Genomic DNA, 26,637 nt, shown 5'->3' with positions numbered 1-26,637 from the left:
GCGGCCCAAAGCAGCATCCGCTGATGGATGCGTATGCACCCTATAGAACTTTGTGAAAGTGTGCAGAGAGGACCAAGTGGCTGCTTTGCACAACTGTTCAGCCGAGGCCCGATGTCTCTGCGCCCAGGAAGCTCCGACTGCTCTGGTGGAATGAGCAGTGACGCCGAAAGGCGGAGGTCTGCCCTTGGCTCGATAAGCCTCAGACACCGCCAGTTTAATGAAACGGGCAATAGCCACCTTGGAGACCGCCAACCCTCTGCGCGAACCCTCCGGAACCACAAACAGGGAGTCCGAGCGTCGAAAGGACCCGGTGACCTCCAAGTAAATCCTCAACGCCCTGACCACATCCAGACGGTGCAGTTCCCGTTCTCTGGGGTGGGAAGGAGAGGGACAGAGCGACGGAAGGACAATGTCCTCATTGATGTGAAAGGCGGAGACCACCTTTGGCAGGAAAGTCGGGGGACAGGCCGAAGCACAACCTTATCCTGGTGGAAGATCAGGAAAGGTTCGGAGCAAGAAAGAGCCGCTAACTCCGACACCCGTCGGAGAGACGTGACGGCCACAAGAAAGATGACCTTGCAGGACAGAAGGCGAAGGGAGACCTCCCGTAAAGGCTCGAAGGGGGCTGATTGGAGCGCCGAGAGCACCACATTCAGGTCCCAGGAAGGAACTGGAGGGCGGTACGGCGGAACAGAGTGAGCCACCCCTTGTAAGAAGGTCTTAATTGGCCCTAGAGGGGCCAGGGGACGCTGGAGAAGAATAGACAGCGCCGAAATCTGACCCTTCAGAGAACTGAGGCACAGCCCCAGGTCCAGACCCGACTGGAGGAAGGACAGGATTGTGGGAAGAGAAAACCGGAGAGGTGGGATGCTCCGGGACTCACAGAACCCCAGATAGGACCTCCAAACCCGATAGTAGATCCTAGAGGATACGGGCTTACGAGCCCGGATCATGGTGCGGACTACTTCCGCGGAGAAACCCCGTCGCGTTAAGACGGCGGTCTCAATAGCCACGCCGTCAAACGTAGCGAGCCTAAATGCTCGTGGAAGATCGGTCCCTGAGAGAGAAGGTCTTCCCTGGAGGGCAGTGGCCACGGTGCGTCTGCCAACAGCAACATTAGGTAGGCGTACCAAGACCGGCGGGGCCAATCCGGGGCGATTAGAATCGCGGGGACGCCCTCTGCCGCGATCCTCCGAAGAACCCGTGGCAGGAGGGGAAAAGGAGGAAAGACGTACAGAAGGGAGAATTCGCGCCACGGAAGGACGAGCGCGTCGGCGCCGTATGCCTTCGGGTCCCGTGCCCTGGCCAGGTATAGGGGGACCTTGTGGTTGAATTTGGAGGCCATGAGGTCCACGTCGGGGCGACCCCAGCGAAGACAAAGGGCTTCGAACACCTCTGGGTGCAGGGACCATTCTCCCGGGTCGATGGTGGACCGGCTGAGGAAATCCGCCGCCCAGTTGTCCACCCCCGGGATGTAAATCGCAGATAAGGCCGGCACGTGCGTCTCCGCCCAGAGGAGAATGAGGGTCACCTCTTGCATCGCTGCAGCGCTGCCTCCCTGATTGTTTATGTATGCCACAGCCGTGGCATTGTCCGATTGGATCCGAACAGGGTGGCCCCTCAGCAGATGGGTCCAGTGTCTGAGGGACAGAAGAATCGCCCTCAGTTCCAGAATATTGATTGGAAGTCTGGACTCCGATAGAGACCAAACGCCCTGGACGGACCGGGGAGGGAAAACCCCCCCCCCCCCACCCCCGTAAGCTGGCATCTGTGGTAATCACCAGCCAGTTCAGTGGAAGGAAGGACTTCCCCCTTAGAGGGATATGCAACCACCAGCCGAGGGAAGCCCGAGCCAGGGGAGGCAGAAGAAAGGTCCTGTCCAGACTCCTCGGTGATTTGTCCCAGGCCGACAGAATTGCCCTCTGAAAGGTGCGGGATCGGAATTGTGCGAACGGCACCGCTTCGAAACAGGCAACCATCTTTCCCAACAACCGCATGCTGGATCTGAGGGAAGGGCGGTGATGACGGAGGAGACTGCGAACCGACCCGCGAAGGGCCAGACGCTTGTCCGACGGAAGGCGGACCTCCGCCAACTCTGTATCCAGGAGCATCCCCAGGAAGATCAGCCGTCTGGAGGGGGTAAGGGAAGATTTGGGGTGGTTGATAATCCAACCGAACCGCGTCAGGGTCTCCAGAGTGAGTTCCACACTGCGGGATGTCTGAGAGAAGGAGGGTGCCTTGACCAGGATGTCGTCCAAGTATGGGAGAAGAAAAACACTTCTTGAACGTAGAAGGGCCAAGACAGGGGCCAGGACCTTGGTGAACACTCGAGGAGCCGTCGCCAGACCAAAGGGAAGGGCGACGAATTGGAAGCGATCGTCCCCCACCGCGAAGCACAGGAAGCGGTGATGACATGGAGCAACCGGAACGTGGAGGTATGCATCCTGAATGTCGATTGAGGCCATGAAATCCCCTCTTTCCAGGGAGGCCACTTCGGACCTGAGAGACTCCATCCGGAATCTCTGCAGTCGGAGAAAACGGTTCAGGCGTTTTAGGTCCAAGATCGGACGCACTGAGCCTTCCTTCTTGGGAACCACAAAGAGGTTCGAGTAGAACCCCCTGAACCTTTCCGTCGGAGGCACGGGGGCGACGACACCCATGTCCATTAGAGAGTGAATGGCCGCGAAGAAGGCGGCCACTCGTACGGGATCTCGCGGAGGACAGGATCGGAAGAAACGGTCTGGCGGAATGGACGCAAATTCGATTTTGTATCCGCAAGATACAATCTCGAGCGCCCATGCGTCTGAGATGTGGGCCCGCCATACGTTCCTGAATAGGAGAAGGCGGCCCCCCACCCGGGTGGGTGGGGGCGCACCTTCAGGCAGAGGGCTGCTGGCCTGTGGGAGACCGTGCAGGCTGGGACTTGCGCCAGGTAGGTTGCGTCCGAAAAAACGGCTTCTTGCGTCTATCCTGGGCTGGGCCAGAGGAAGAAGAACTGGCCGCGGGTCTAGACCCGGTGGGCTTGCGAAAGGACCGAAAACGGGACGAACCAGCGCGACCACGGGGGGCGCCCATTGGCCTGGACTGGGGGAGGTGAGTACTCTTCCCACCCGTGGCCTCTGATATAAGTTCGTCCAGACGGGTTCCGAACAGGCGGGAACCCGTGAATGGTAGGCCGGCCAAAGAGCGTTTGGAAGCGGCGTCCGCCGCCCAAACCTTCAGCCAGAGTTCCCTCCTGACAGAAACTGCCAGGGCAGAGGAACGGGCAATGAGGGCACCCGCATCAAGGGAGGCCTCACAGACGAATTTTCCGGCCTGAACAATTAGTTGGGCTAAGGAACGGAGGTCCTGAACAGGGACGACCGACCCTAACTCCCGTTCCAGTTGCAAACCCCATTCAGAGACCGCTTTGCCAACCCAGGCGGAGGCAAAGACCGGTCTAAGGGCCGAACCAGAGGCAGTAAATATGGCCTTGGAGAGGGATTCCGTACGACGGTCCTCAACAGACTGGAGGGAAGATCCGTCCTGTACAGGAATAGTAGTGCTTTTGGACAGGCGAGCCACGGGAGGATCAACCTTAGGCGGGGATGTCCACGTGGTCACAGAATCCGCTGGAAAGGGATAACAAATGTCCAGCTTTTTGGGTGTAATAAAGCGGACGTTAGGCCGAGTCCAAGCCTTGGATACCACAGAAGAAAAATCAGCGTGTATGGGAAAAACCTTGGAGGCCTGTTTGGGGCGGAGAAAGGACACGCCGGCCTGTTCAGAGCTGGGGGGGTCATCGTGTAGCTGAAAGGTATCACGGATGCTAGTGACAAGATGCCCCACCGCGGACGCCAATTTGGACGGAAGCTCTGAGTCCATGTCCACCTCCGAATCCGCCAGTTCTCCCTCAGAAAGCGTATCCCTTTGAGAGGATAGACTTGACTGAGCTCGCACGCATGGCGGAGAGAGCGAAGCATCTGGAGAAGATGTGCGCTCAACCCTTGAACGTTTCTGAGTATGCCGGGCCCTGGAAGATTCGCTGGGAGGCAGGGAACCAGTGGGGGCGGCAGAAACGGTAGTCCCAGCGGGTGCGACAGGGATTGTGGCAGCCTGCGGGAGAGGCGGTCTATCCACGAGACGGCCCACTACGTGTGTAAGGCTTTCCACCGCCTGAGACAGAGACCTAGCCCAGTCAGGGGGTTCAGAGGCACCGGGGGGCGCAGCGGGAAGCGGGCCCTGCACCGGGGCCTGACATGCAAGGCAATGCGGCTCAGATTGCCCACGCGGAAAAAGTTCCTTACAGGCGGTACAGGCATGGTACCAGGGTTTGGGGGCACCTGTGGGATCTGACATGCTGAAGTGTGGTTGTACTCTAATATAGAGACCACAAAGGGTTATAGCAGCTATGACCAGGAGGGTTAGGAGAGGGTTAACTGTCCTACCAGTGCCTCAGAAGAACGTCAGGAGATGGCCCAGATCAGCAGCAGCAGAGAAGCAATGAACAGCAGTGAGCAGCAGAGAGCAGCAGAGAGCGCCCACAGAAGCCGAGCGATGTACACAGGAGGTTAGAGTCCCCCACCGTGTCCCAGCTTCCTGTCAGGAGTGAGGAAGCGCGGGAAACCTCAGCAGAAAGCGCGGGGAACAAGCTCCGCCCCCTCCAGCGCTTGAAATGTCTCCTGTGAAGGAGAACGTAGCTCCGCCCCCAAAATGACGCGCGCGTAAGCCCCGCCCCCTGCCGGGACCGCTAAGCCCCGCCCCCGGTCTCGGCGGGAAGGGGGAGAGAGAGAAGAGAAAAAAATGGAGTCAGCCCCGAATGAGGGGGGGGGGGGGGGGGAACGGTGTGGGGGTGCTGAGGATGCTGCTGTGCTGCATTGTCCTGCAGATGAGCGCTCAGAATGAGCGACCACGGGTGCCCCCCTTACCCAGAGGGGTAGATGCTGCAGATAGGGAAGGGGTATGGGCTGGAATAGCCATCTCACCGTCCGACGTCTTCACCCTCAGTCCTTTCCAGCAGGGTCCCCCCTTCAGCCACTGGCACCGCAGTGGCAGGAAGCTGGAAGAGGGGCTTGGCGTGCGGGCGACCCCCTAGCTGGCGGGATGTAGGGGAGCCATTGCTGCCCAGATCCTCCTATTGCTTCTGTGGGGGAGGCAGCAGTGCAGATAAGTTGGCACTGGCGCAGCTCAACCCCGGGAGAGCAGAGAGGTCAAATGCGTCTCTGGTATCCCTAGGAAAAAATAAAATAACAAAATTAGAAGGAAAAGTAAAAATAACAAGGAGAAAACAGCCCTGCAGTAGCAGGGAGTGTCTTGCCTCCTTGGACACTAAGCTAAAACTGGTAGCCTCTATCTCCAGGCTGAGGGTATAGCTGATGGAGGAGGGGCTTAACAGTTTTACTTAGTGTCACGCCTCCTAGGGAGCTGAGCTATACCCAAGGTCTTCTGTGTCCCCCAAGGAAAATGGGCGAGAAATAGCTAGACTATTTCTATCAGCCCCATAGAAATGAATGGGAGCAGTGGCCGCGCAAGCGCAGTGTGCTCCCATTCACTTGTATGGGGAGAGCGCTTGGTGGTGGCTGGACCCCGGGAATCCTGGGGTCCTCCAGCCACCACTCTCCGGTCCCAGTGGTGTGACCCACACCTATCAGACTAAGGGGGGCATATCCCAGCGATATGCTCCCAGTGTCTGATGGGAATACCCCTTCAAATGCTCATTTTCATATGGATTAAAAATGCCTTTTTTGCATAATAAGGCAACAGATCGGATAGGGAATGGTAGCATTACATTCAGCTGAGCTATAAGGTGTTGCACCTGGCTTAACTGTCAATTCCCTTGTGATTGCCTTTAAGATATTGCATAATCCAAAATTAAATTCTATGCATGAATTGCTTTCTGCAACCCAATCTTACAAGGCAGTCACGACACCCCAAGTCATGTACGCAGGACCTCGTCTCATTAAAAGGTATTTTCAGACTAGATAAAAGCAGCAAATGTTAAAGGGGTTGTGCCGCTAATAGAAATTTATCTAAAGTTATTAGCCCACCATTACACCCTGGGGAAAATCTGTTTTGCTATTCACTTCCTGCACTGGAGCCTTGTAATGTAGGACATCAGAAGCATCATTGGTAAGAACAGGGGGCGTGGTTAGTCACATGATCTGCATGATTTCACTGCCCTAAGGCATGATGGGACAGCAGTCACATGACAAACCAGGAAGTAGAATTCAAGCATGGGTGCTAGGAGAAAACTGCAAATTAGGTAAATTTGGGAGCAAAAATAAAAATAAAATCAGTAATTTGTGAAAATACACTTTAGAGTGAAAAGTAGTTTATGGCACAACCCCTTTAAACAAGTAAAGCTGCTACTCACCTTGCCAATCCAATGCGGATGCTACGGTGGACCCTGCAGTCTGTCACCTCATGGCTGCAGCCAATCAGTGATCTTCAAAGTTCACATTCAGTAATACTGGTAATTATGGCTCCCATCGCTGAGCAGGGATGCCAACAGTACAAGCACATGCCAGCTGAGGTCACTGATTGGCTGCAGTGGTCACATGCTGGAAGCTTGTAAACCAAACGTTACTCCAATTAATAACATTTATCTGATGTGTTTAATTTACTTTTCAGAGGTCGGATAACACCGTTCATGGTTACTCCCATCTTGTAAATTGGCATCGCTTTATGGTTGGTGAGGGCCCCAGGGGGTACAGAAAACCGCACACAGCGCCATCCTCTTGTGCCGCGGTTACTCTGCACAGAGGGTGGCTGATTTCAGGGCAGCCCCTTCATTCTCAGAATTGGTGGGGTGACAGAAGTCAGACCCCCACCCACCATAAAGTCATGGCATATCCTAGAAATGTGCAATCCCTTTACAATATGAGAATAGCCTTTTAATAGGAGCGAGTATGATACCAGTGTATCACTTCTGCTAGAAGCAGCTGGGGCATGGAAACACTGGCACAACTGGCATCTCCATCAGCATCTCATTGTCATTACTGCACAAGTCGCTGGGCTCCTAGGTAATGCGCTAATGACATAATGACAACGAGCAGCCCCCGCAATGTGGTAGGATATATAGGGAGAGCACTAGTCAGTGCCTCCCTGTTCCTGCTGCTCCATAACCTTATAAACAACGTAAGGCAGGAAATCGCCGTCATCTGTGTGACGCCTGGCATAAACTGTGTACAACAGACATAACATTTCCATATACAAAAGTGCAGGGCAAACAGCACAAGATGAATCCAAAAAGTACTAACAGTCAGAAGGGCACTTCACATTATCAGACATTACATGCAGGTAATAGTTAGTAGAGGTCACTAAACACCAGGACCAAAGGGAAACTCCAGGGTAAACGCAATGCTAAGTATTAGGACAAGTTCACACCTTGCAGTTTTGATCAAATGTGAGTCTTAAAGTTTGAGGAGTTTACGCTACAAAGGCATGCAGGAAAACTGCATTAGGCTAGGGCTACACAGCGACAGTTTGTCACACCAATGTCACGGCGCACGCGAACATATTTTGTAAAGCTTAGTCTATGGTGCCGAGCTGCGACACAGTCACAAAGTATCCATCCAGGATAGATTTTTGTGCAACTGTTGCGTCGCAGTGCGACACCATAGACTAGCATTACAAAATAATTTTGCGCGCCAGGTTGCAGTGTAGTTGTACCCTACATGTCACGCTACACATGTTATCGTGTAGTCCTAGCCTTAAAGGGGTTGTACAGCCCTGGACCTAACAACCCAGATGCTCTGAATCTGTGCCCAATTAAAGGGCATCTGTCTGCAGATTTGTACCTATGACTCAGGCTGACCTGTTACATGTGGGCTTGGCAGCTGAAGACATCTGTGTTGGTCCTATGTTCTTATGTACCCGCATTGCTGAGAAAAATAATGTTTTAATATATGCAAATGATCCTCTAGGAGCAACGGGGGCGTTGCCGTTACACTTAGAGGCTCTGCTCTCTCCACTTTGATTGAGCGGGCCAGGTAAGTGAAAACATCATCACACATGGTCCTGTCAAAATGCAAAATTGCAGAGAGAGCAGAGTCTCCAGGTGTAATGGTAACGCCCCCGTTGCTCCTAGAGGCTCCATTGCATATATCAAAAATGGGATCAACACAGATGCCTTCAGTTGCCAAGTGCACATGCAACAGATCTGCTGACAGGTGCCCTTTAAAAACATCTCTCACCTGTCTGCAGTCCTGCCAATTCTAGTCCAGCAGGGAGCAATAGCAGACTGGTACGGGGGCAGCGGTGCAGGAACAGCAGGACTGCAGACAGATGAGCATTTTTTACATTTGTTAATACTCCATTAGCGGTCCCCAACAGATACTGTCTGCAAAACAGCTTGCAATTGAATGGGGCACCCAAAAGCAGATATAGATGCTGGATATAAACATTCGTGTGTCTCTGAAGCTTAGATGTGCATCGGCTGAATCTGCTCGATTTGGAAGGGACATACAGTGTATGGGGCCTCCTGACTCTTCACTGATGGCTTATATGGGGGGAGATCAGGATCGAGCATGTTGTATTCAACTGCCCGACCCTTTTGTTAGCAGGAAGATAAAACACTGCCAGGGGTGTCTAGCAGTGTCCCCTCTCCCCATATGCTTGCTCAGCCTAGTATGTAACATGTATGGGAGGATCTGGAGAAGGTCTGTATGGCCAGCCTATTGGAGAAATGCCGGTAGAACAATGTGTAGAAGATTGCTGCCCTTCTCCAGCACTCAATTGGAAAGTATTAGCCAATTTTTTTTTTTTCTACCTGTTCAGTGTGGGGGCTGACAGGAGCCATATTTTATTTTTTTTAAACAGGAGGTTTCTTGTTTGTCATAGTTTATTGTACCATATGAAAGCCTTTGGCACTACAGCAGGGGGTAAACTGGCAGTAAAAAAAACGCCTCCACACGGCAAAGACTAATGTCACTCAGACTGAAGTCTAATTCACACTGGGAAGGCTAGGACCAATAGTGTCAATTACATTTATATGGTCAGGCATATAATACACATTACTTGAGGTTGTTTAATGAATAATAAAAACCTTCAAGATGGACTGACTTGAATGGCTCGAAAACTCCGACGATTCATCTTTTATATCATCTTGTCGTCTTTGGACAAGGCGGACAGCTCGCTGTTTGTACAGCTGGTGCATTGCGGATTCAAGCTCATTTATCAGAGGAACCTGAAAAAACACAACAACATTCGTAACACCAGATTTTGTGCAGAAGGACAAGACGGTGGGTTATTCCACGCACAATGAAGAACTCTTCCCAGAAGAGGAACGGATTAACAAAAACAAAAGCAGAATACGTATCAGTCAAAATTTAATGATGACACCCCCCCCCCACATTATAGGGAACATAACGTCACACCAAGTCCTGTACAGGATTAATAAATATGGCTGCTTTCCTCCAGAAACCACACAACTGCCGACATGCTGTGTCTGAAAATACAGCTTAGCACCACTGAAGTGAATGGGACAAAGCTGCATTACTGCACACAACCTGTAGATAGCTGTGGCACTGTTTTTGGAATAAAGGAGCCATGGATCTCTTAATCCTAAATAGCCCCATTCAGCCTTGATGGCTATTCTTAGGGTAGGTTCATACTTCCATTTATCAAATCCGGTAGGCTGTTTAAGAAGATAAACAAAGGTGTAAACCTACCCTTAGGACAGGCCATAGTACATGAAATCTGGGGGAGCCCAACCCTTGGGATCTGTGGCCCCTTCGCTGTAGTATTCCACAGTGTAGAGACATTGTCCATGTGGTTGAACCTGGTACTGCAGCTCAGTTCGCCTTGTGTAGGGGCTGAGCAGCAATACCAGTATGAGATTTTGGAGGCGCAACAGACTGCATGGTATCACTGTGATACCACAAGTAATAACTGTGAAAGTGGTCGCGTTACTACATGTGTGTGTATATATATATATATATAATCACGTAATATAACACACAAGGGGCAACCACATCACACAACAGTCATGTAACTTCAATCCAACAAGTCGCAGACATGGTTTTTGATCATCCGAAATCCAGCATGCGTAATAGTCATATCATGTTGCACAGAGACCACATTCACCATCATTATGATGTTGCATAACCAAAGCATATAGCTCCAGAGTTCAGAACTTCATTAATGTCAAAACCAGTCATGACTTACCTGGTCTCAGTATAGGAACCATTTCATAAGAAAAGTTTGGACTTGCTGCCTCCAACCCCCTTATATTGCACACCTCTCAGTAGGAGCAGGTCACAGAATGTCAAACAAGGCTTCATCACTTTGAAAACCTCTCCTTCCTACACCTACAAAACCATCACTACGGAACATTTGTAAATATCTGTTGGGATCAACATTTCTACCATAGGTCTCCTTTAGACACAGGGGAACATCCACGTGTGAACAATGGTGTTGGTGCTAACAGCCCAACATGGACGTTCTCACGGGCCCATAGGTGACCTATGGTGGTAACGTAAGCCCTGACAATGTTACAAATTGCCCATGTGTGTTTCAGCAGCTAGTGATCACCACATCATTCAGAAATATCAATGTGAACTAGTGGCGTCTCAATCAGACAACTTTTTATATGGGATAAGAAAGGCATTAAGGAAACATTAAAAAAGGGAGCGGAACAATGTGTGTCTTCTATCCTCCTTGGTAACCTCACATTGTTTTCGGCTATCGGCATTTCAACTGCAGATGCAGTGAACGGGTACTGGGTGAGCAGTGAAGTACGTGCACCCGCTATGCGTGGGGGGGCTACTAAAGTGGTGGCCCACAGTGAAGACCCACCTGCCGCAGAAAAAACCCAGCAGAATGTAGGCAAGTGGAAAAACAGGTCATGTCCCCTCCTAGCAGTAGGTGGGCATGGTCCTCAATGTCATGAGAAATGTACATTTGTATGTTCTACATCAGAATCTATTTTGCATGTTCAGAAGATGAATTATGACGGGGGGGGGGGGGATATTCAAATTTCTGTTTTGGCTAATGCCAACGAATGATTGCATTCTTACCTTTTCACGGAAACACTCAAGCAAGTCTTGGACATACCCTCGCATTTCTTGCAAAAACTGATACCGTTCACCATTACCCCCCGAGCACCCTTCCAATCGAACTATGGAGTTATTGGAGTCTTCCTGGCTTTTCTCGTGCTTCTCATAAAGTTCTAGATTTGCTTTGTGCACGTCCTCCATGGCGATGAGCCTGTATGTGGCACAAAGTATAGTTACAATTGGATATACGTCACGGTGTGTTAGAAGCACACATTCACACAGACATTAGCACCAGAAAGGACACAGACGCAATAACTGGGAATAAAACAGCAGAAAAAATATAAATATTAAAAAATGCTGCAGGATGCTGGGTCAATAGACTACAAGGCGAGAGTAGGGAATATAATGCCAAAGAAAATTCTCATTATAAAGCTAAAAGGAGTAAAAAATAAAAATGGAAAAAAAAAAAAGGGAGGAAAATACGAAAAAGGCCTTGGTGTCCATTTTTGTTATAGTGGCATGGGCCCCCTTGCTTATTACTCCCCTGTGTAGCTGCACAGAGCACATACGATAGGTCTGTCCCTGGATAGGTAAGATTCCTTCTTCTGGGACTCCAACCTATTGGGAAAACAAGGGTACCCCAACACCCTGTTGTGCCTGTTCACAAAGTCGAAAGACTTGGCCATAGACTACCATCTCTCTATTCAACATCCACCAGAATGCAGCTGGCCTACCCGCCAGAGGAATCAGGGGACCGCATCCCCAATATGCCTCTTGTGGGTAAAAATCCATTAATTTATAGTAGCACTCCCACAAAAAACATTATTCTCTGACCTATTGGAAAGGTACATGATGTGAAACTAGTGACTGTATTTGTAAGTTATAACCTCCCTTCTAATCCTCAGCTGTGACCAGCACTCTGATCTCCAACTGACACAGGACAGGAAGTCAGTTACTTCTCTATTCATTCCTATGAGACTGACATTGAGGCTCTAATAGAAATACATAGAGAAACTGACTTCCTGTCCACACATTAGATGCTGTGTCAGATGGAGATCAGAGTGTTGGTCACATGACACCGCTGAGGATCAGAAGGGAGGGGATAAATCACAAATACAATCACTGGTAAGAAAATTACTTTCACTATAGTTTACACCATGCACCTTTCTAACAGGTCAGAGAATAACATTCTTTAAATTACATTTTGCCATTTCTACCAGGTTTGGGAATACAATTCCAAGAGAAAATGACAAGAGATCCCAACAGTTCAGACAAGTAAAAGTCATATCCTGTATACGTTGGATGCACAATAAACACTTTGTGCAGCTGAAGCTTCTGGACCTGTATACCTTCGGTGAACTCAGCCATCTCTCCTTCTTACATATTGGGTCGCACTGACAAGGCCCTGAGTTTTGGGCACATAAGGCAATATCACTTCACTAGGCTTTAATTATTTTCCGAGGCATTTGCTCAATTCTTGCTTCCGTCCGCCTTCTTCGAGTAGTTCATTGCCGTTATACAAGAGCTCTGCATCCCTGGCCCCATGCAACATGAGTCAGGGACACTGAGGTAAGTTCCGAAAATGGAAGGATAGTCTGCCCTACCTGTCTTTAAGCTGCTTCTTTACCAAATCAATAGTAACAGGAGTCATCTCATTACTGGGAGTTTTGTAAGTGACAGAATTATCTGCTTTCTGAGATTTTGTCTCAGCAGCTCCGTAGGCGGCGTAAGTGTAAGGCATGTTGTAAGCTGAACCATAGGGTATTCCTTGGTAAGTGCTGGGGTAGAACAAATTGTTTGCTTCTGGATGCGGAGGTGCTTGAACCTGAAGACAAAGCAGAAATAAACCTACATTATACCTCTAGAATGTGTAGGAATACATAATGTAAGGCTACTTTCACACCTGCGTTCGGTGCGGATCTGTCTTGTATCTGCACAGACGGATCCGCACCGATAATGCAAGCGCTTGTATCCGTTTATAACGGATCAGTTTGCATTATTCATAAAAAAAAAATTACAAACACATTTGGGGTAAAGGCAAATGTTTCCCTGGGAATGCAATGGTTATCATCAGATTTTGCAGAAAACTGCTGCACTTTAGTATTTGACTGCTACGGCTCCACACTTAGTAGTGGCTGTACTTGGTATTGCAGCTCAGTTCACTTTGACTGTAAGGCTACTTTCACACTCATTTGGTGCAGATCCGTCATGGATCTGCACAAACGCATCCGTACAAATAATACAACCGCATGCATCCGTTCAGAACAGATCCGTTTGTATAATCTGTAACATTACCTCCATTCCACTTTGGCTAACTGATGCATTCTGAGCAGATCCTTATCCATTCAAAATGCATTAAGGGCGAAACTGATCCGTTTTGGACCGATTGTGAGAGCCCTGAACGGATCTCACAAACGGAAAGCCAAAACACCAGTGTGAAAGTAGTCTAACAGAGCAGGGATGGCCAACTTGTGGCTCTCCAGCTGTTGTAAAACTACAATTCCCACCATTTCCTGATGTAGGCGGATAGTTGCAGACAGTCTGGGTATGCTGGGAGTTGTAGTTTTGCAAAAGCTGGAGAGTCACAGGTTGGCCAAGCCTGATAAAGAGCTAGTACAGAGATGTGCCTGGGACGCAGTGTTCCCATCATTTACCTGATCACAATGACAAATGTCTACTCCAGGGATGGCCAACCTGAGGCTCTCCAGCTGTTGCAAAACTACAACTCCCAGCATGCCCAGACTGCCTACAGCTAGCAGCCTACAGCAGGGCATGGTGGGAGTTGTAGTTTTACAACAGCTGGAGAGCCACAGGTTGGCCATGCCTGGTCTACTCTTATAAAATATGGGTTTCAGGGTAGAATTTGATTTTTATGACATTTTTTGCAATTTAGGATTTTTGTTTTTTAGTGGAAAAAACTGTCCTGGCAGTGAAAGAGGAGGATTAACTAGTGGTTCACAATAGCGTTTACGTACTGACTCACGTGTATCTTTTTACTGCCTAAATAAAGTACGTTAAAATTGTCTTTATTAAATTATATATTAAAATGATCTGCAACACATTAGGCTTAGTAGGGTGAAATGGGATGTCCCAGACTAATGATGCTGATCCCTAAAACTCATCCCTACTACTAGAACTCCCAATTGTAAGGAGTTAATAATATACGGCGTGTTCCTTTAGGATATGCTCCCATACATAGGCACCTGATTGAAACAGTGGGTGAATGTGTCAGGTCTCCAGTAGAAGAGACTCTGCACATCACACAGTGTCAGGTAGCACTACTAGGAAAGCCCAAATCCCAATCAATGGGGATATCGGAACAGGCCGTGGGCTTTTATAGTCAGCAAGTCAATCTGTAGTTGTTATCACAGCATTTGATTGCTCGACGCGTTTCTCTTATCCAACTTGTTAGTTGGTTCATCAGGAGCAAACAGCTGAAGCCTCTGTTATCTCCGCATGTCACCCTCTCACACAGGGTGCATTACAGAGCAGCAAGAGGCCTCAGGAATCATCTGACTAGATGTTGAACTACATGCAGTTGATGTAATGCATATAGCCCTATGTCACACATAGAATTCACTGTCACCGTTTTGATTTACTTCCCCTTACACTGGGGACAACGGTCACTTGATGAACTAAGTGTTTTCAACGGAGAGTGCTGGACGCCACTGATGGCGTGCGTTCAGCTAAGAGCCCTCGGCAATATTATTAACTCCTTACAATTGGGAGTTCTAGTAGTAGGGATGAGTTTTAGGGATCAGCATCATTAGTCTGGGACATCCCATTTCACCCTACTAAGCCTAATGTGTTGCAGATCATTTTAATATATAATTTAATAAAGACAATTTTAACGTACTTTATTTAGGCAGTAAAAAAAAACTGGCAGTGAAAGAGTTAAATAATTTGTTCAAACACTGTGTAGAGAATGAATCCACATATGCAGTTGAGTAACTTTCCACATGTAGAGGTCCTGGATTTTCACTCCAGAGCTGCATTTACAAGTCTGCAGTCTTCAAAGGTGAAATCTCCCAACAATTCCTATTGGCACAACGTCTACCAGTGCTAGCCATTAATCCGATGCAAAAAAACAATAAAAGGGCACTCCCACATGTGGAAAAAAAATAAAATTCTGCAGCGGATCCTGGTGCAAACCTACGGTACTACCACAATGGAATTAGTGTTACATGCAGATTTTGCCCTATACACTGAAAGGGGCAAAAACTGCACTGAACAAACATGGAACATAATCTATATTCTGAGGATTCAAAATTGCACGCTGCACGTGTGGGAAATCTTCACAGCGTGTGGATGAGATTTTGTAAATTCTCACTCACTTGCAGCATATTTTACCTTGGGAATATAGTAAGACTCGCCATGTGTGAACTTGGCCTAACTGTCCCACAACATGGCAGGAGCTCAGCTAAACTTGTTAAAGGGAATGCGTCATCAGAAAATGATCTATTTTTTTTAAATCACATTTTTATGTTAAACACGTTTAAGATAAAAAATAAATAAAAATATAATAATAAATCCCTATCTATATATTTTTTAAACATTTAAATCCTGCAGTTTTCACACTGGCCACTAGGCCTAAAATATGTTAAGAGTTGTGCAGGTGGTATACTGTATATATACACATCAATATCTGATCAGCGGGGGTCCGACACCCAGCACCTCCTCTTCATTACACTAGTGTTGTCTCCCTTGCAACGGCGGTGTAGTGTAAATTACAAGTACTCGCTCCATTCAAGTGAAACACTGCACTACTTAGTCTTCAGAGACTAACGAAGAGGAAGCAGCACTCGCATGGAATGCCGCCTCCTATTCAAAGAGCTGATTGGCGGGGGTGTCGGGTGTCAGAATCCGCCAATCTGATATTGGTGACCTATCCTGAGGAGAGGTCATCAATATATACTGGCTGCACAAGTCCTTTGAGACTTCCTGTCTTGAAAGCAGCTACATAAACCATAGACACAGTGGACAGGAGCTGACCTCACTGGCTACTATGGGAGAGTTTGCTCAAAGTCAGGATGGAGTAGATGAGCTGCACTATCACCTGTTGCGAATGGTGGAACCTGTGCTATGTATACAGAGGTGATACTTGTCATTGTAATCCTGCCTGTGGTGATAATTATAATGGCTACTGGAAAGTTACCTATGCAGAACAGAGTGACATTATAATAAAAATTAAAAAAAAAAACACATTTAAACACAACCATGCGATTTGAACTATAGGTCGTTTTCTGATGAAATTCACTTTAAAGAGGAGCTTTCACCACTCCTGACATGTCTGTTTTATTAGCGCCATGCATTCCCCATGTAACAATTATGGAACATCTGTCCTTATGGCTCTATGTTGTGCCATTCCTCTGTTATCTCTACTAGAAGTTATGAATGAATTGCTAGCAGTCTGCAGTAAGGGTGCAGAGGGGAGGTAACCAGTTGGGGGGGTGTACCTACACAGACTCACACTATCCAATCAGTGCTGCCATTTTAAGACTGCAGGTAAAACCCCCAACTGGTAACACCCCTCTGTACCCTTACTGCAGACTGCTAGAAATTATTCATAACTTCTAGTAGAAATAAAGGAATAGCACAACACAGAGACATAAGAATAGATGGTCAGAATTGTTATTACATGAGGAATGCATGAAGCTATTAAAACAGACATGTCAGGAGAGGGGACAGGTCCTCTGTCTTCAATAACAACCAGCTGTATCACACAAATAACCTCACCAACAAAAATTTACTGTGCCAATCCCACCTGTCCTAAGAGAGCGGGACCAGATTACCAGATACAGAAGTTTGCAGCACTGCTTTTCCAGAGATTAAGAATACATGCCTGTGGTATGCTAATTCCTTTCCGTATCTGTTCTTGTTCCCAGCGGCTGATCTCTTCATCCTGCTCCCCTGTTGCTAGAGCGTCATCATCACTGCCCTCAATGCCTAAAAAGGAGGCACAAGGAAGACACAGAAATAGAAATAAATAAAACATATTAATGAAACAGATTTAGATGTCTTATGCTCCCCCCCCCCCCCCCCCCCCCGGTTATAATTCTGTGCTGTTACCATAAAGAATCCTCTGAGAACAGACACAAGATAAGGATTAGGCCGACTGATTTATTTTCTAATACAATAGCTATACGCATATTCATCTCTGAGGAGGTCCAGCAATTGGGCAGCAAAGCTTCCTGGGAAGAAAGCAAGCAAAACCGCTCTCCTCCAGACTTCTAGGAGGTTGTTTGCCAGACCTGTCAAAACCCCAGGCAGATACTACAGCAGTGCAAACTGTGGCAGAAATTCAAGGGTCAGATTTTTCATCATGCCCTTAAAGTATGTTCATGTGAGGGATGTTCCATGCTGAGATCAGCCTCCAAATGTTGGTGGTTTAAGTTCTTGGCGCGGAAACCAAAGAGCATGGCCATACGTGGAGCGGCTAAATCTGCATGCAGATCAGTGGCATGTACAACTGCAAATATGCAGCAAAAATCTGAGGGCCAGCCTTGAATTTCTGTTAGGGATTCCATGGCAGAATTTGCCACTGTGGGGACATAATCTTATAGGGAACAGCAATATCGTACAATTGTAATCAGGTTATATTCTAAGGGGTGAACTGCCTGAAAATCCAGGCTTGACTCACATCTGACAACTACTGCGTCACCCAATATGCCCTGCAAAGACATCAGCGAAGCTCTGTCAGCAAGATGGCGGGACATTTGCCTGCAGAACTAAGGCCTAGCAGAAACTCCTAAATGAATGTGCTTGTGCCACAAGAGTTAAAACTTCCTACTTCTATACATGGATGTGTCCTGGAATGTCTGTCTACCCCTATATAGCTGTAATAGGCTACTTTCACATTCACATTCACAGCAGAGTGATCTGGCAAGCAGTTCTGTCGCCGAAACTGCCTGCCGGATCCGGCAATCTGCATGCAAACGGACAGCATTTGTAGACAGATTCGTATGCGGATCAGTCTCACAAATGCATTGCAAGAATGGATCCGTCTCTGCGGATCACATCGGACGGATCCGTTATATATATTTTTTTCCTATTTTTACCGGTCTGTGCATGCGCAGACCGGAAGAATGGATCCGGCATTGCGGTATTTTTAATGCCGGATAATACATTTCAATGTAAATTAATGCCAGATCCGCCATTCCGGCAACTGATCCGGAATTTTGGACGGAGATAATACCGCAGCATGCTACGGTATTTCCTCCATCCAAAACGCCGTTCAGTGACTGAAACGAAGACATCCTGAACGGATCACTCTCCATTCAGAATGCATGGGGATAAAACTGATCCGTTATTTTCCAGTATTGACCCCCCTAGGACGGAACTCAGTGCCGGAAAAGAAAAACGCTAGTGTGAAAGTGCCCTTAGATGTTTGGAGAGCTCTTAATTATATCACTGGTGGCCAAATAGTATCCATCTATCAATCTCTCTATGTATTTTGTGCCCATAAGTTATTCTGCTCTCAAAACTGATGACTGGTTTCCTTTAAAGCTGCAAAATGAGACCCAAAGAACAGAGTTCCCATAAGGGTGCTGACACACAGTGCAGTTCTGACATGCATTCAGGGTGCAGTTTTCAATTTAGCCAGTTCAGCAGCCTCATTAAACCCTGGTGTTCTGCATTGTGGGAATGATGTAAGTAATTCCAGCTAGCTACAATAAAAAACTGCATCCTGAATGCATGTCAGAACTGCACTGTGTGCCAGCACCCTTAAGGCCCCCTTTCACACAATTGAGTTTTCTGCGCCGGTGCAATGTGTGACGTGAACCCGCACTAAATCCTGACCCATTCATTTCAGTGGGTCTGTGTACATGAGCGTTGTTTAATTCACGCATCAGTTCTGCGTTGCGTGAAAAAGGCAGCACGTTCTATATTCTGCGTTTTTCACGCAGCCCTGGTCCCATAGAAGTGAGTGGGGCTTCAGTGAAAAAAGAATTGCATCCGCAAGCAAGTGCAATGCGTTTTTCACTGATGGTTGCTAGGAGATGTTGTTTGTAAACCTTCAGTTTTTTTATCACGTGCGTGAAAAACGCATAAAACCTCATTGCACTCGCATGGAAAAAACAACAACTGAACGCAATCACAGACAAAACTGACTGAAAATGCTTGCAAAATGGTGCGAGTTTCACTGAACGCAGCCGGACCTAATCCATCACGCTTGTGTGAAAGAGGCCTGGGGCTCACTCACTTCCCAAACATCTGGAATTCATTTTCTGAAGTGAGTAAACGTTCTAGGACATACCGATTTCCTCAGCAATCTTCTGCCTTTGCGATTTCTCTCGGACTGAGAAGACTATTCGCCGCTTTTCATCATCATCCTCATCATCACTGGCATCATTCTCATCCTCGCGGACCAGGCGACTTTTCCCACCCTCTAAGTCAATGGATGGGACGTCTCCAAGTTCACGCGCCATTTGCCTCTTCTTCCGAGCGGCGTGGATAAAAGCTGCATCCGGAATCTCTCCTTAAAGTAAAAAAAGGCAGATGAATACTTGGTAAACTTATGAGGAATATAAGGCATCTTGTGTCATCTCATGTTTCGTATGTAAGGTTTTACAACTCACAAGAAAATATATTTCTGATCAATTAAATTTTATCCACGGTGGCGAAATAATATAATACATGGCTGCTCTAATGTCCGTGTGCTCTACGTAAGACATATGGAAGGTCCCTGAGGACAGAAACCCCATTATTATACAAAGGAAAGAGGAGGATTTTGACATTATGTAATTTTGCTGGCAAATACCTATTTCAAATATACACACCGCCACCCGAACATAAACAGTACAAAGATAGATCTGTAGGAGCCAGTTCTATCTTCAGGGGCCTATAGAATGTATGAAGGCTCTAGGTTTGTAATTGTGCTTTTAGTACCTGGACGTAAGACATTTAGAGAAGACAAGGAGTTGGCGAAAGAACCGGCTTTGGGTTTCTCATCTTCTTTTTCACTTTCTACTTCCATCTCCTCCTCGCCCAGATCACTGCCGGCAGTCGCCTCTTCCTGGTTATTATCTTTGGAGACTGCATTCCTGCCAAACTGCTGATCCGCTGCTGAAAAACAGACCAAGAAATGATGCCACACACATGAAGAAGTGATGCCACATACAGGAGAATATACACTAAGTGGCTTAATTGCCAGGGATGCAGAGGAAGAGGGTAAAAACTGACAACTACCATATTTGAGCCATAAAGAAAGGCATGCTGAGCAGTTATCGCATCCCTTCCCTCGCTCCTCATCAGGTCATATCTATGAGTTACTCAACAGGTGGCAAAATGAGAACAAAGGGGGGGGGGGGGGGGGGGGGGACTATAAGGGCTCACACAAAACACATAAAAAAAAAAAAAAAACACGTGGCTTTAGCGTAACAGTTTTTTTTCCGGATCCGTTGGAGCAATGCCTGTCCTTGCAGACATTTGGATAAAGAATTTCCTTTTTTTTTGCAATAAAATGGTTCCGCATATGGGCTGCAAAAAAAACCCAAAACAACGGAACGGACAAAAATTGAGTTCTAATTGTAAGAATTTAAAGGGTCATTCTGATTACAAGAGATGTTCAAGGGGTTGTCCAGGATTAGAAAAACATGCCACTTTCCTCTTAAAACCGCACCACCGTCCATGGGTTGTGTCTAGTATTGCAGCTTGGCTCCAATACTGCACATAACCTGTTGGGAGCGGTTGGTACTGTTCTTGGAAGAAATCGGCCATGTTTTTCCGATTCTGGACAACCCATTTAAATCCTATCCACAAGATAAGGGGTGACAATTAGATTGTTGGGTGTCCTACGGCGGCCCCATATACTGGAATGGTAATGAAGCAACAAGAGCAGTGCCCACTCCATTCATTCTTTATTGGATTGCCATATCCAGCAGTCCCACAGAGAATGAATGTAGAGGCATGGTGCATGCTCGGCCAGCTGCTCTTTTCATATTTGGGTTTGGGGTCCCTGTTCTTGTTATTATGGCAGTCACCACAGTAAGACCCACATCATCAATCAGAGGAGGGCAACTAAAGTAATAACTGGAATGGGGCAACTACAGGACCCTGAAAGATTATCAACATTAGGGTTATTCACTTTAGAAAAAAGACGACTGAGGGGAGATCTAATTACTATGTATAAATATATCAGGGGTCAGTACAGAGATCTATCCCATCATCTATTTATCCCCAGGACTGTGACTGTGACTAGGGGACATCCTCTGCGCCTCGAGGAAAGAAGGTTTGTACACAAACATAGAAGAGGATTCTTTACGGTAAGAGCAGTGAGACTATGGAACTCTCTGCCTGAGGAGGTGGTGATGGCGAGTACAATAAAGGAATTCAAGAGGGGCCTGGATGTATTTCTGGAGTGTAATAATATTACAGGCTATAGCTACTAGAGAGGGGTCGTTGATCCAGGGAGTTATTCTGATTGCCTGATTGGAGTCGGGAAGACATTTTTTATAAAATTGGCTTCTACCTCACAGTTTTTTTTTGCCTTCCTCTGGATCAACTTGCAGGATAACAGGCCGAACTGGACAAATGTATTTTTTCGGCCTTATGTACTATGTTACTAATCTAATAAGTTATTCCTTCTCCTGTGGAGAGGGGAGAACTTTTTATAACTAGAACACAGTTTTCATCTGTTTACGACCACATGCTATAAATGCATGGCGTATGTTCCTGGCCCTTAAACCCGCACAACTGTAAATGTACGGCGCAGGCATAACGCTACTGCAATTTAGGAAAAGAAAGGCAACCTGGATATCACAGATAACACGGGACCCAAAGAAGAAGTGCAATGGATAGAGGTAGCAGGAATGTTGGGGTGCCCCCTGTTATGGTAGAGATGCTGGGTCTAAGAGCTCCCAGATCAGTTCTGCCAGTGACTAATGCCCCCATAGGTGGCTGCTTCTCCTGATGCTTCTATGGATGCCCCAGTTACAGTGCAAGACTGCAATGCCCCCAGAGGTAGTGTATGGAAAAATACATCAAAACCTCAATATATTTATTGTACACAAAAAAGTTAAACACCTTCTTCTACGTGAAAATAAGACTTCATAAAACCGCATCAACCGCAAAAAGCTATAGCCACCGAAATGTTGAGGAAAAAACTGGTCATTTAAGCGGTTAACCCAAGATTTTATTGTTTCCAATATAAAAAAAAAAAAAAAGCCTCAGTGATCAGCCCAGCCAGCACTGATGTGAATACAGAGCATGCTATAAGCTGGTAATGACATTCTGGTAAGAAGAGGAGATAATGGGAGTTGTTATGGAAGCTCCAGTACACTAGAATACAATCTTATTTTATAATAAATTTCTTGAAGGGGTTGTCTAGTTTTCCCATATTGATGATCTATTTTCAGGATAGGTCAATAATACCAGATCAGTGGGGGTCCAACTCGCGGCTCCACCGACGATCGGCTGTTTGAAGAGAACGTGGCGCTCATTCTTTTCATGGTTTACCTACAAGCCATCGACATTGCAGCGGCGGTGCAATGACAGCTGCTCAGTCCAATGTCAATGGCGTGCAGGTAAAGAGAATGCAGATATCATAGGACCGCTGCGATCCGTTCAAACAGCTGATCAGCGGGGGTGCAGGGAATTGGACCCCGACTATCTGATATTTAATGACCTATCCTCAGGATAGGTCATCAGTATGTGAAAACTGGACAACCCCTTTACCAGGTATAACATCAGTAAACCTGACCACTTCTGCCTCTTACCATCTAGTCCAAAGTACACGTCAGATCTGGGTCCGACCTTTTCCAAGTCGTCTTTATATTCTTTTTTAAGTAGCTTCGCAATTTTCTTGCTGTAATTTGATTTTTTCACTTTAAAAACTTCCTCTTCTATTGAGAAAAACACAGAAAACACAACTTTTAATAAATAACCACTTACAGAACTTACAAACCTTACTGTAGCCGATTAGCAAAAATACAAGGCAACACCGTCCACCCACAGCGGCCTATGGTCAAGGGCGGACTGGCCGATACACTTCTGCCCCTGGCCAGCGGCACAGATGCTCCCCTGATTTCAGCTGTATCATCCTCCTCAGAATGGCAATACAGTGGACCACCTGCAGCGGGAGTGGCGGTATTTTGTGCTGCACTGTGGTATTTGATGCTGCAGTACGGTACTGCTGGCCTGCATGCTTCTGTTGTCCCCGCCATCTGTCAATTTGCACCCACCTCCAACATGGGGCCTTTTTTAGGTTTTTCACAGGGCCACTTTAAAGGGGTATTCCGGTAGGCAAGTTTTCCACACGCATGTACGACCAGCCAATTCCGTCATTTCAGCGGAGCAGCAGGGGTGAAGGACGCCTGTTCTCGTGATCGGTGGGGCTCCCAGTGGTAGGATCCCCGCTGACCTGACAGTTAGGATGTGGGATAACTTTTACCTACCGGCATATCCCTTTAAGCTCCCAGTCTACCCCTCGCCGCAGGAATCTGAGGGTAGTAACCGTTAACGCACAAATTCAGACGGAACAAGGCGGCTGCCACATACGGCTGGATTCACACACTGCGTATCTGCTACAGAATGTCAAAGTACAGTCCAGTGTAATAAATGGGGATTGGAATTAATCCCATTCACACAATGTAAAAAATACACAGCGGCTTCTCCCGTCACAGAAATGCCGCTAATTACTGTGCAATATCTGCCCCAGAACCCGCATGTAACCTATGGAAATGTATAGACTTATGCCGGCTACATACACTGGATTTTTGTTTTTAGTATTTCACGCCTTTTTCTAATGCAGTATATTTCTGGCTGGGCTTTTTCTGGCATTTTTCCAGTGCTCTTCAACACAGCACGTGTTTTACGTCACATGCATTTTAGTGGCATTATTTTAGTCCTTTTTTGTGTTCTTTAACCCCTTCAGTCTTAGGCCACTTTTCACCTTCAATCCCAGGCCGATTTTTGCAAATCTGACGTGTTATGTGGTAATAACTTAGGAACTAGGGATTGACCGATTATTGGAGTTACCGATATTATCGGCCGATATTCATGATTTTTAAAGTTATCGGGATCTAACCATGCCGATAATGCGTCCAGCGCCATCACAGAACATGAGCGCACTGCTGTCAGCGCGCTCACGTTCCCTCAGCAGCACAGGGGAGAAGGAGTCACTCTCACCCCCCCTGTGCCGCTGCTGCCAATGAGGAGAGAGAGGCGGAGGAGGGGCGAGCGCACTGCTCCACCAATGATAATAAACGTCTAATACAAATACAGGAGGCAGTGCCCAGCCTATATGACAGGAAGCTGTGATCAGCGTCAGTTAACCCCTCAGATGCAGCACCTGAGGGGTTAACTGCTGCCGCTGATTGCAGCTCCCTGACCGAGGCAGGGTGCCGGCTATGTGATTCTGCGCCGACACACCCGCCTCCTGTATTAAAGGGAGTCTTTCACCTAATCTGAGCGTTTTAGACCGCTCAGATCCAGTTATAGACTCTCTAACCCTCATTACGATCATACCTTTGTCTTATGTGTCCCTCGCCCAGATAATGAAAATAATACTTTTTAAACTTATGCAAATTACCTTCTGAAGGTGCCCAGGGGCGGCGTTACTGGGCGATGTGCCCAGAAAAACACACCTCCAGCCGGCGGACGTCACCAGAGGACGGCGGGTTGGGAACTGGCCCGCACCTGCGCACTGCTCTGCCCATTATGGGCAGAGGAACATCCTTTCATATTGCGCATGCGCCGGCCGGCTGTCTTTAGTTGGCCGGCGCATGCACAATATGAAAAGCTGTTCATCTGCCCATAATGGGCAGAGCAGTGCGCAGGTGCGGGCCAGTTCCCAGCCCGCCGTCCTCTGGTGCCGCTCGTGACGTCCGCCGGCTGGAGGTGTGTTTTTCTGGGCACATCGCCCAGTAACGCCGCCCCTGGGCACCTTCAGAAGGTAATTTGCATAAGTTTAAAAAGTATTATTTTCATTATCTGGGCGAGGGACACATAAGACAAAGGTATGATCGTAATGAGGGTTAAAGAGTCTATAACCTGATCTGAGCGGTCTAAAACGCTCAGATTAGGTGAAAGACTCCCTTTAAACATTAAATATCATTGGTGGCGCAGTGCGCCCTCCCCAGTATTAAAATCAATGGTGGCAGTGACCACAGGGTCCCCTCCCCTCATTGGTGGCAGTTCCCATCGAAGCCCCAGCAGTGTAATCCTGGGGCTCCCATCAGTTACCATGGCAGCCAGGACGCTACTGAAGCCCTGGCTGCCATGGTAATCTCCCTGCTGCTGTGTGCTCTATGCACAGGGCAGCAGGGAGAGAGTGTGAGGTCCTATTCACCCTGAGAGATCTATTAGGATGAATAGGACAAGGAAGCAAAAGATCCCAGGTTCTAGCCCCTTAGAAGGGGGGGGGGGAGAAATCGGGGAGAAAAAATTAAGTATAAATCACCCCCTTTCCCAATTTTACATATAAAATATACCGTATAAACAATAAATAAATGAACATCACATATTGCCCACATCCGAAAAGTACAAACTATTAAAATATAAAAAAAATAAAAAAATCACTAACAAAAAAAAAAATGTTATTCAAAAATGAAAATGCACAGAATATCGACTATCGGCCTGAGAGTTCACAGGTTATCGGCTCTAAAAAAAAAAAAAAAAAAAAAATCTATATCGGTTGAACTTTATTTGGAACACTTACTTATCCAGGCCTTTCTGAGATTGTTTTCCCGTGACACATTGTACTTCACAACAGTGGTAAATTTCAGTCAATATTTTATATATTTTTTTTTTTAATTATAAAAAAAAAAATCGCAACTTTCAAAATTTTACTTTCTCTACTTTTAAAACAGATAGTGATACCTCATAATAGTTATTACTTTACATTCCCCATATGTCTACTTCATGTTTGGATCATTTTGTGAATGCCGTTTCACTTTTTGGCAGATTTACCATTTTAATCCATTTTTTCCGGTAACAAAGCAAGGGTTAACACTACAGCCAAACAAAACTCAATATTTATCACCCCGATTCTGTAGTTTACAGAAACACCCCATATGTGGTCGTAAACTGCTGTACGGGCACACGGCAGGGCGCAGAAGGAAAGGAATGCCATACGGTTTTTGGAGGGCAGATGTCACTGGACTGGTTTTTTGACCCCATGTCCCATTTGAAGACCCCCTGATGCACCCCTAGAATAGAAACGCCCAAAAAATTACCCCATTTTGTAAACTACGGGATAAGGGGGCAGTTTTGTTCGTACTATTTTAGGGTACATATGATTTTTTTGATCGCTTGGGGGAGGGGGGGCAGCCCGGCTATGGGGGGCCCGACTATAGGGACGTGTGCAGACTCACCGTCCTCGTCGTCCTGGAAGCTGAGCAGCTTGACGGGCTTGGTTATGCCGGGGACGGGCTCCTTGGGCGCCGCTTTCCGTGGCTTGTTCCCCTGAAGGCCGCCGCCGCCGTCATGCAGGAAGAGGCCGGGGATGGGGGGCGGCTCGGCGGTAACGTGCTCCGGCTGCTGCACCGCCATGGGCGCATCGTGCTCCCGCTCCTCTTCCTCGGAATCATTTCGTTTCCTCACATTCACCCGCCGCACCTTCCGGAACATGGTGGACACCGGCCCGCACACACACAGCACTGCGGCCCGAGGAGCTGCCCGCCCGAAGTAAAGCAAGTGCTGCACTGGACTCCCGGCAGGA

The 26,637-nt window shown here is 47.4% G+C and overlaps 1 protein-coding gene across 2 annotated transcripts in view; it reads right to left on the bottom strand.

Moving 5' to 3' along the window:
- The window catches only part of PAXBP1 (PAX3 and PAX7 binding protein 1), a 39,077-nt gene extending 12,440 nt beyond the window's left edge, over positions 1-26,637 (bottom strand). Inside the window, exons 1-8 of one of the 2 annotated variants that reach the window (XM_044284393.1) lie at positions 26,291-26,637; positions 22,694-22,819; positions 19,866-20,042; positions 19,234-19,455; positions 16,819-16,922; positions 12,581-12,801; positions 10,998-11,187; positions 9,043-9,166 (exon numbers count right to left, since the gene is read on the bottom strand). In XM_044284393.1, the coding sequence (XP_044140328.1) occupies positions 9,043-9,166; positions 10,998-11,187; positions 12,581-12,801; positions 16,819-16,922; positions 19,234-19,455; positions 19,866-20,042; positions 22,694-22,819; positions 26,291-26,546 (1,420 nt within the window). In that variant the 5' untranslated portion in view covers positions 26,547-26,637. The remainder of the gene's footprint in view (positions 1-9,042; positions 9,167-10,997; positions 11,188-12,580; positions 12,802-16,818; positions 16,923-19,233; positions 19,456-19,865; positions 20,043-22,693; positions 22,820-26,290) is intronic. The other variant, XM_044284394.1, reaches the window with a different exon arrangement.

The sequence above is a fragment of the Bufo gargarizans genome, chromosome 3 (genome assembly GCF_014858855.1).
Source record: "Bufo gargarizans isolate SCDJY-AF-19 chromosome 3, ASM1485885v1, whole genome shotgun sequence".
In the NCBI taxonomy this organism is placed as follows: Eukaryota; Metazoa; Chordata; class Amphibia; order Anura; family Bufonidae; genus Bufo; species Bufo gargarizans.
This window is presented reverse-complemented; position numbering and strand designations above follow the sequence as displayed.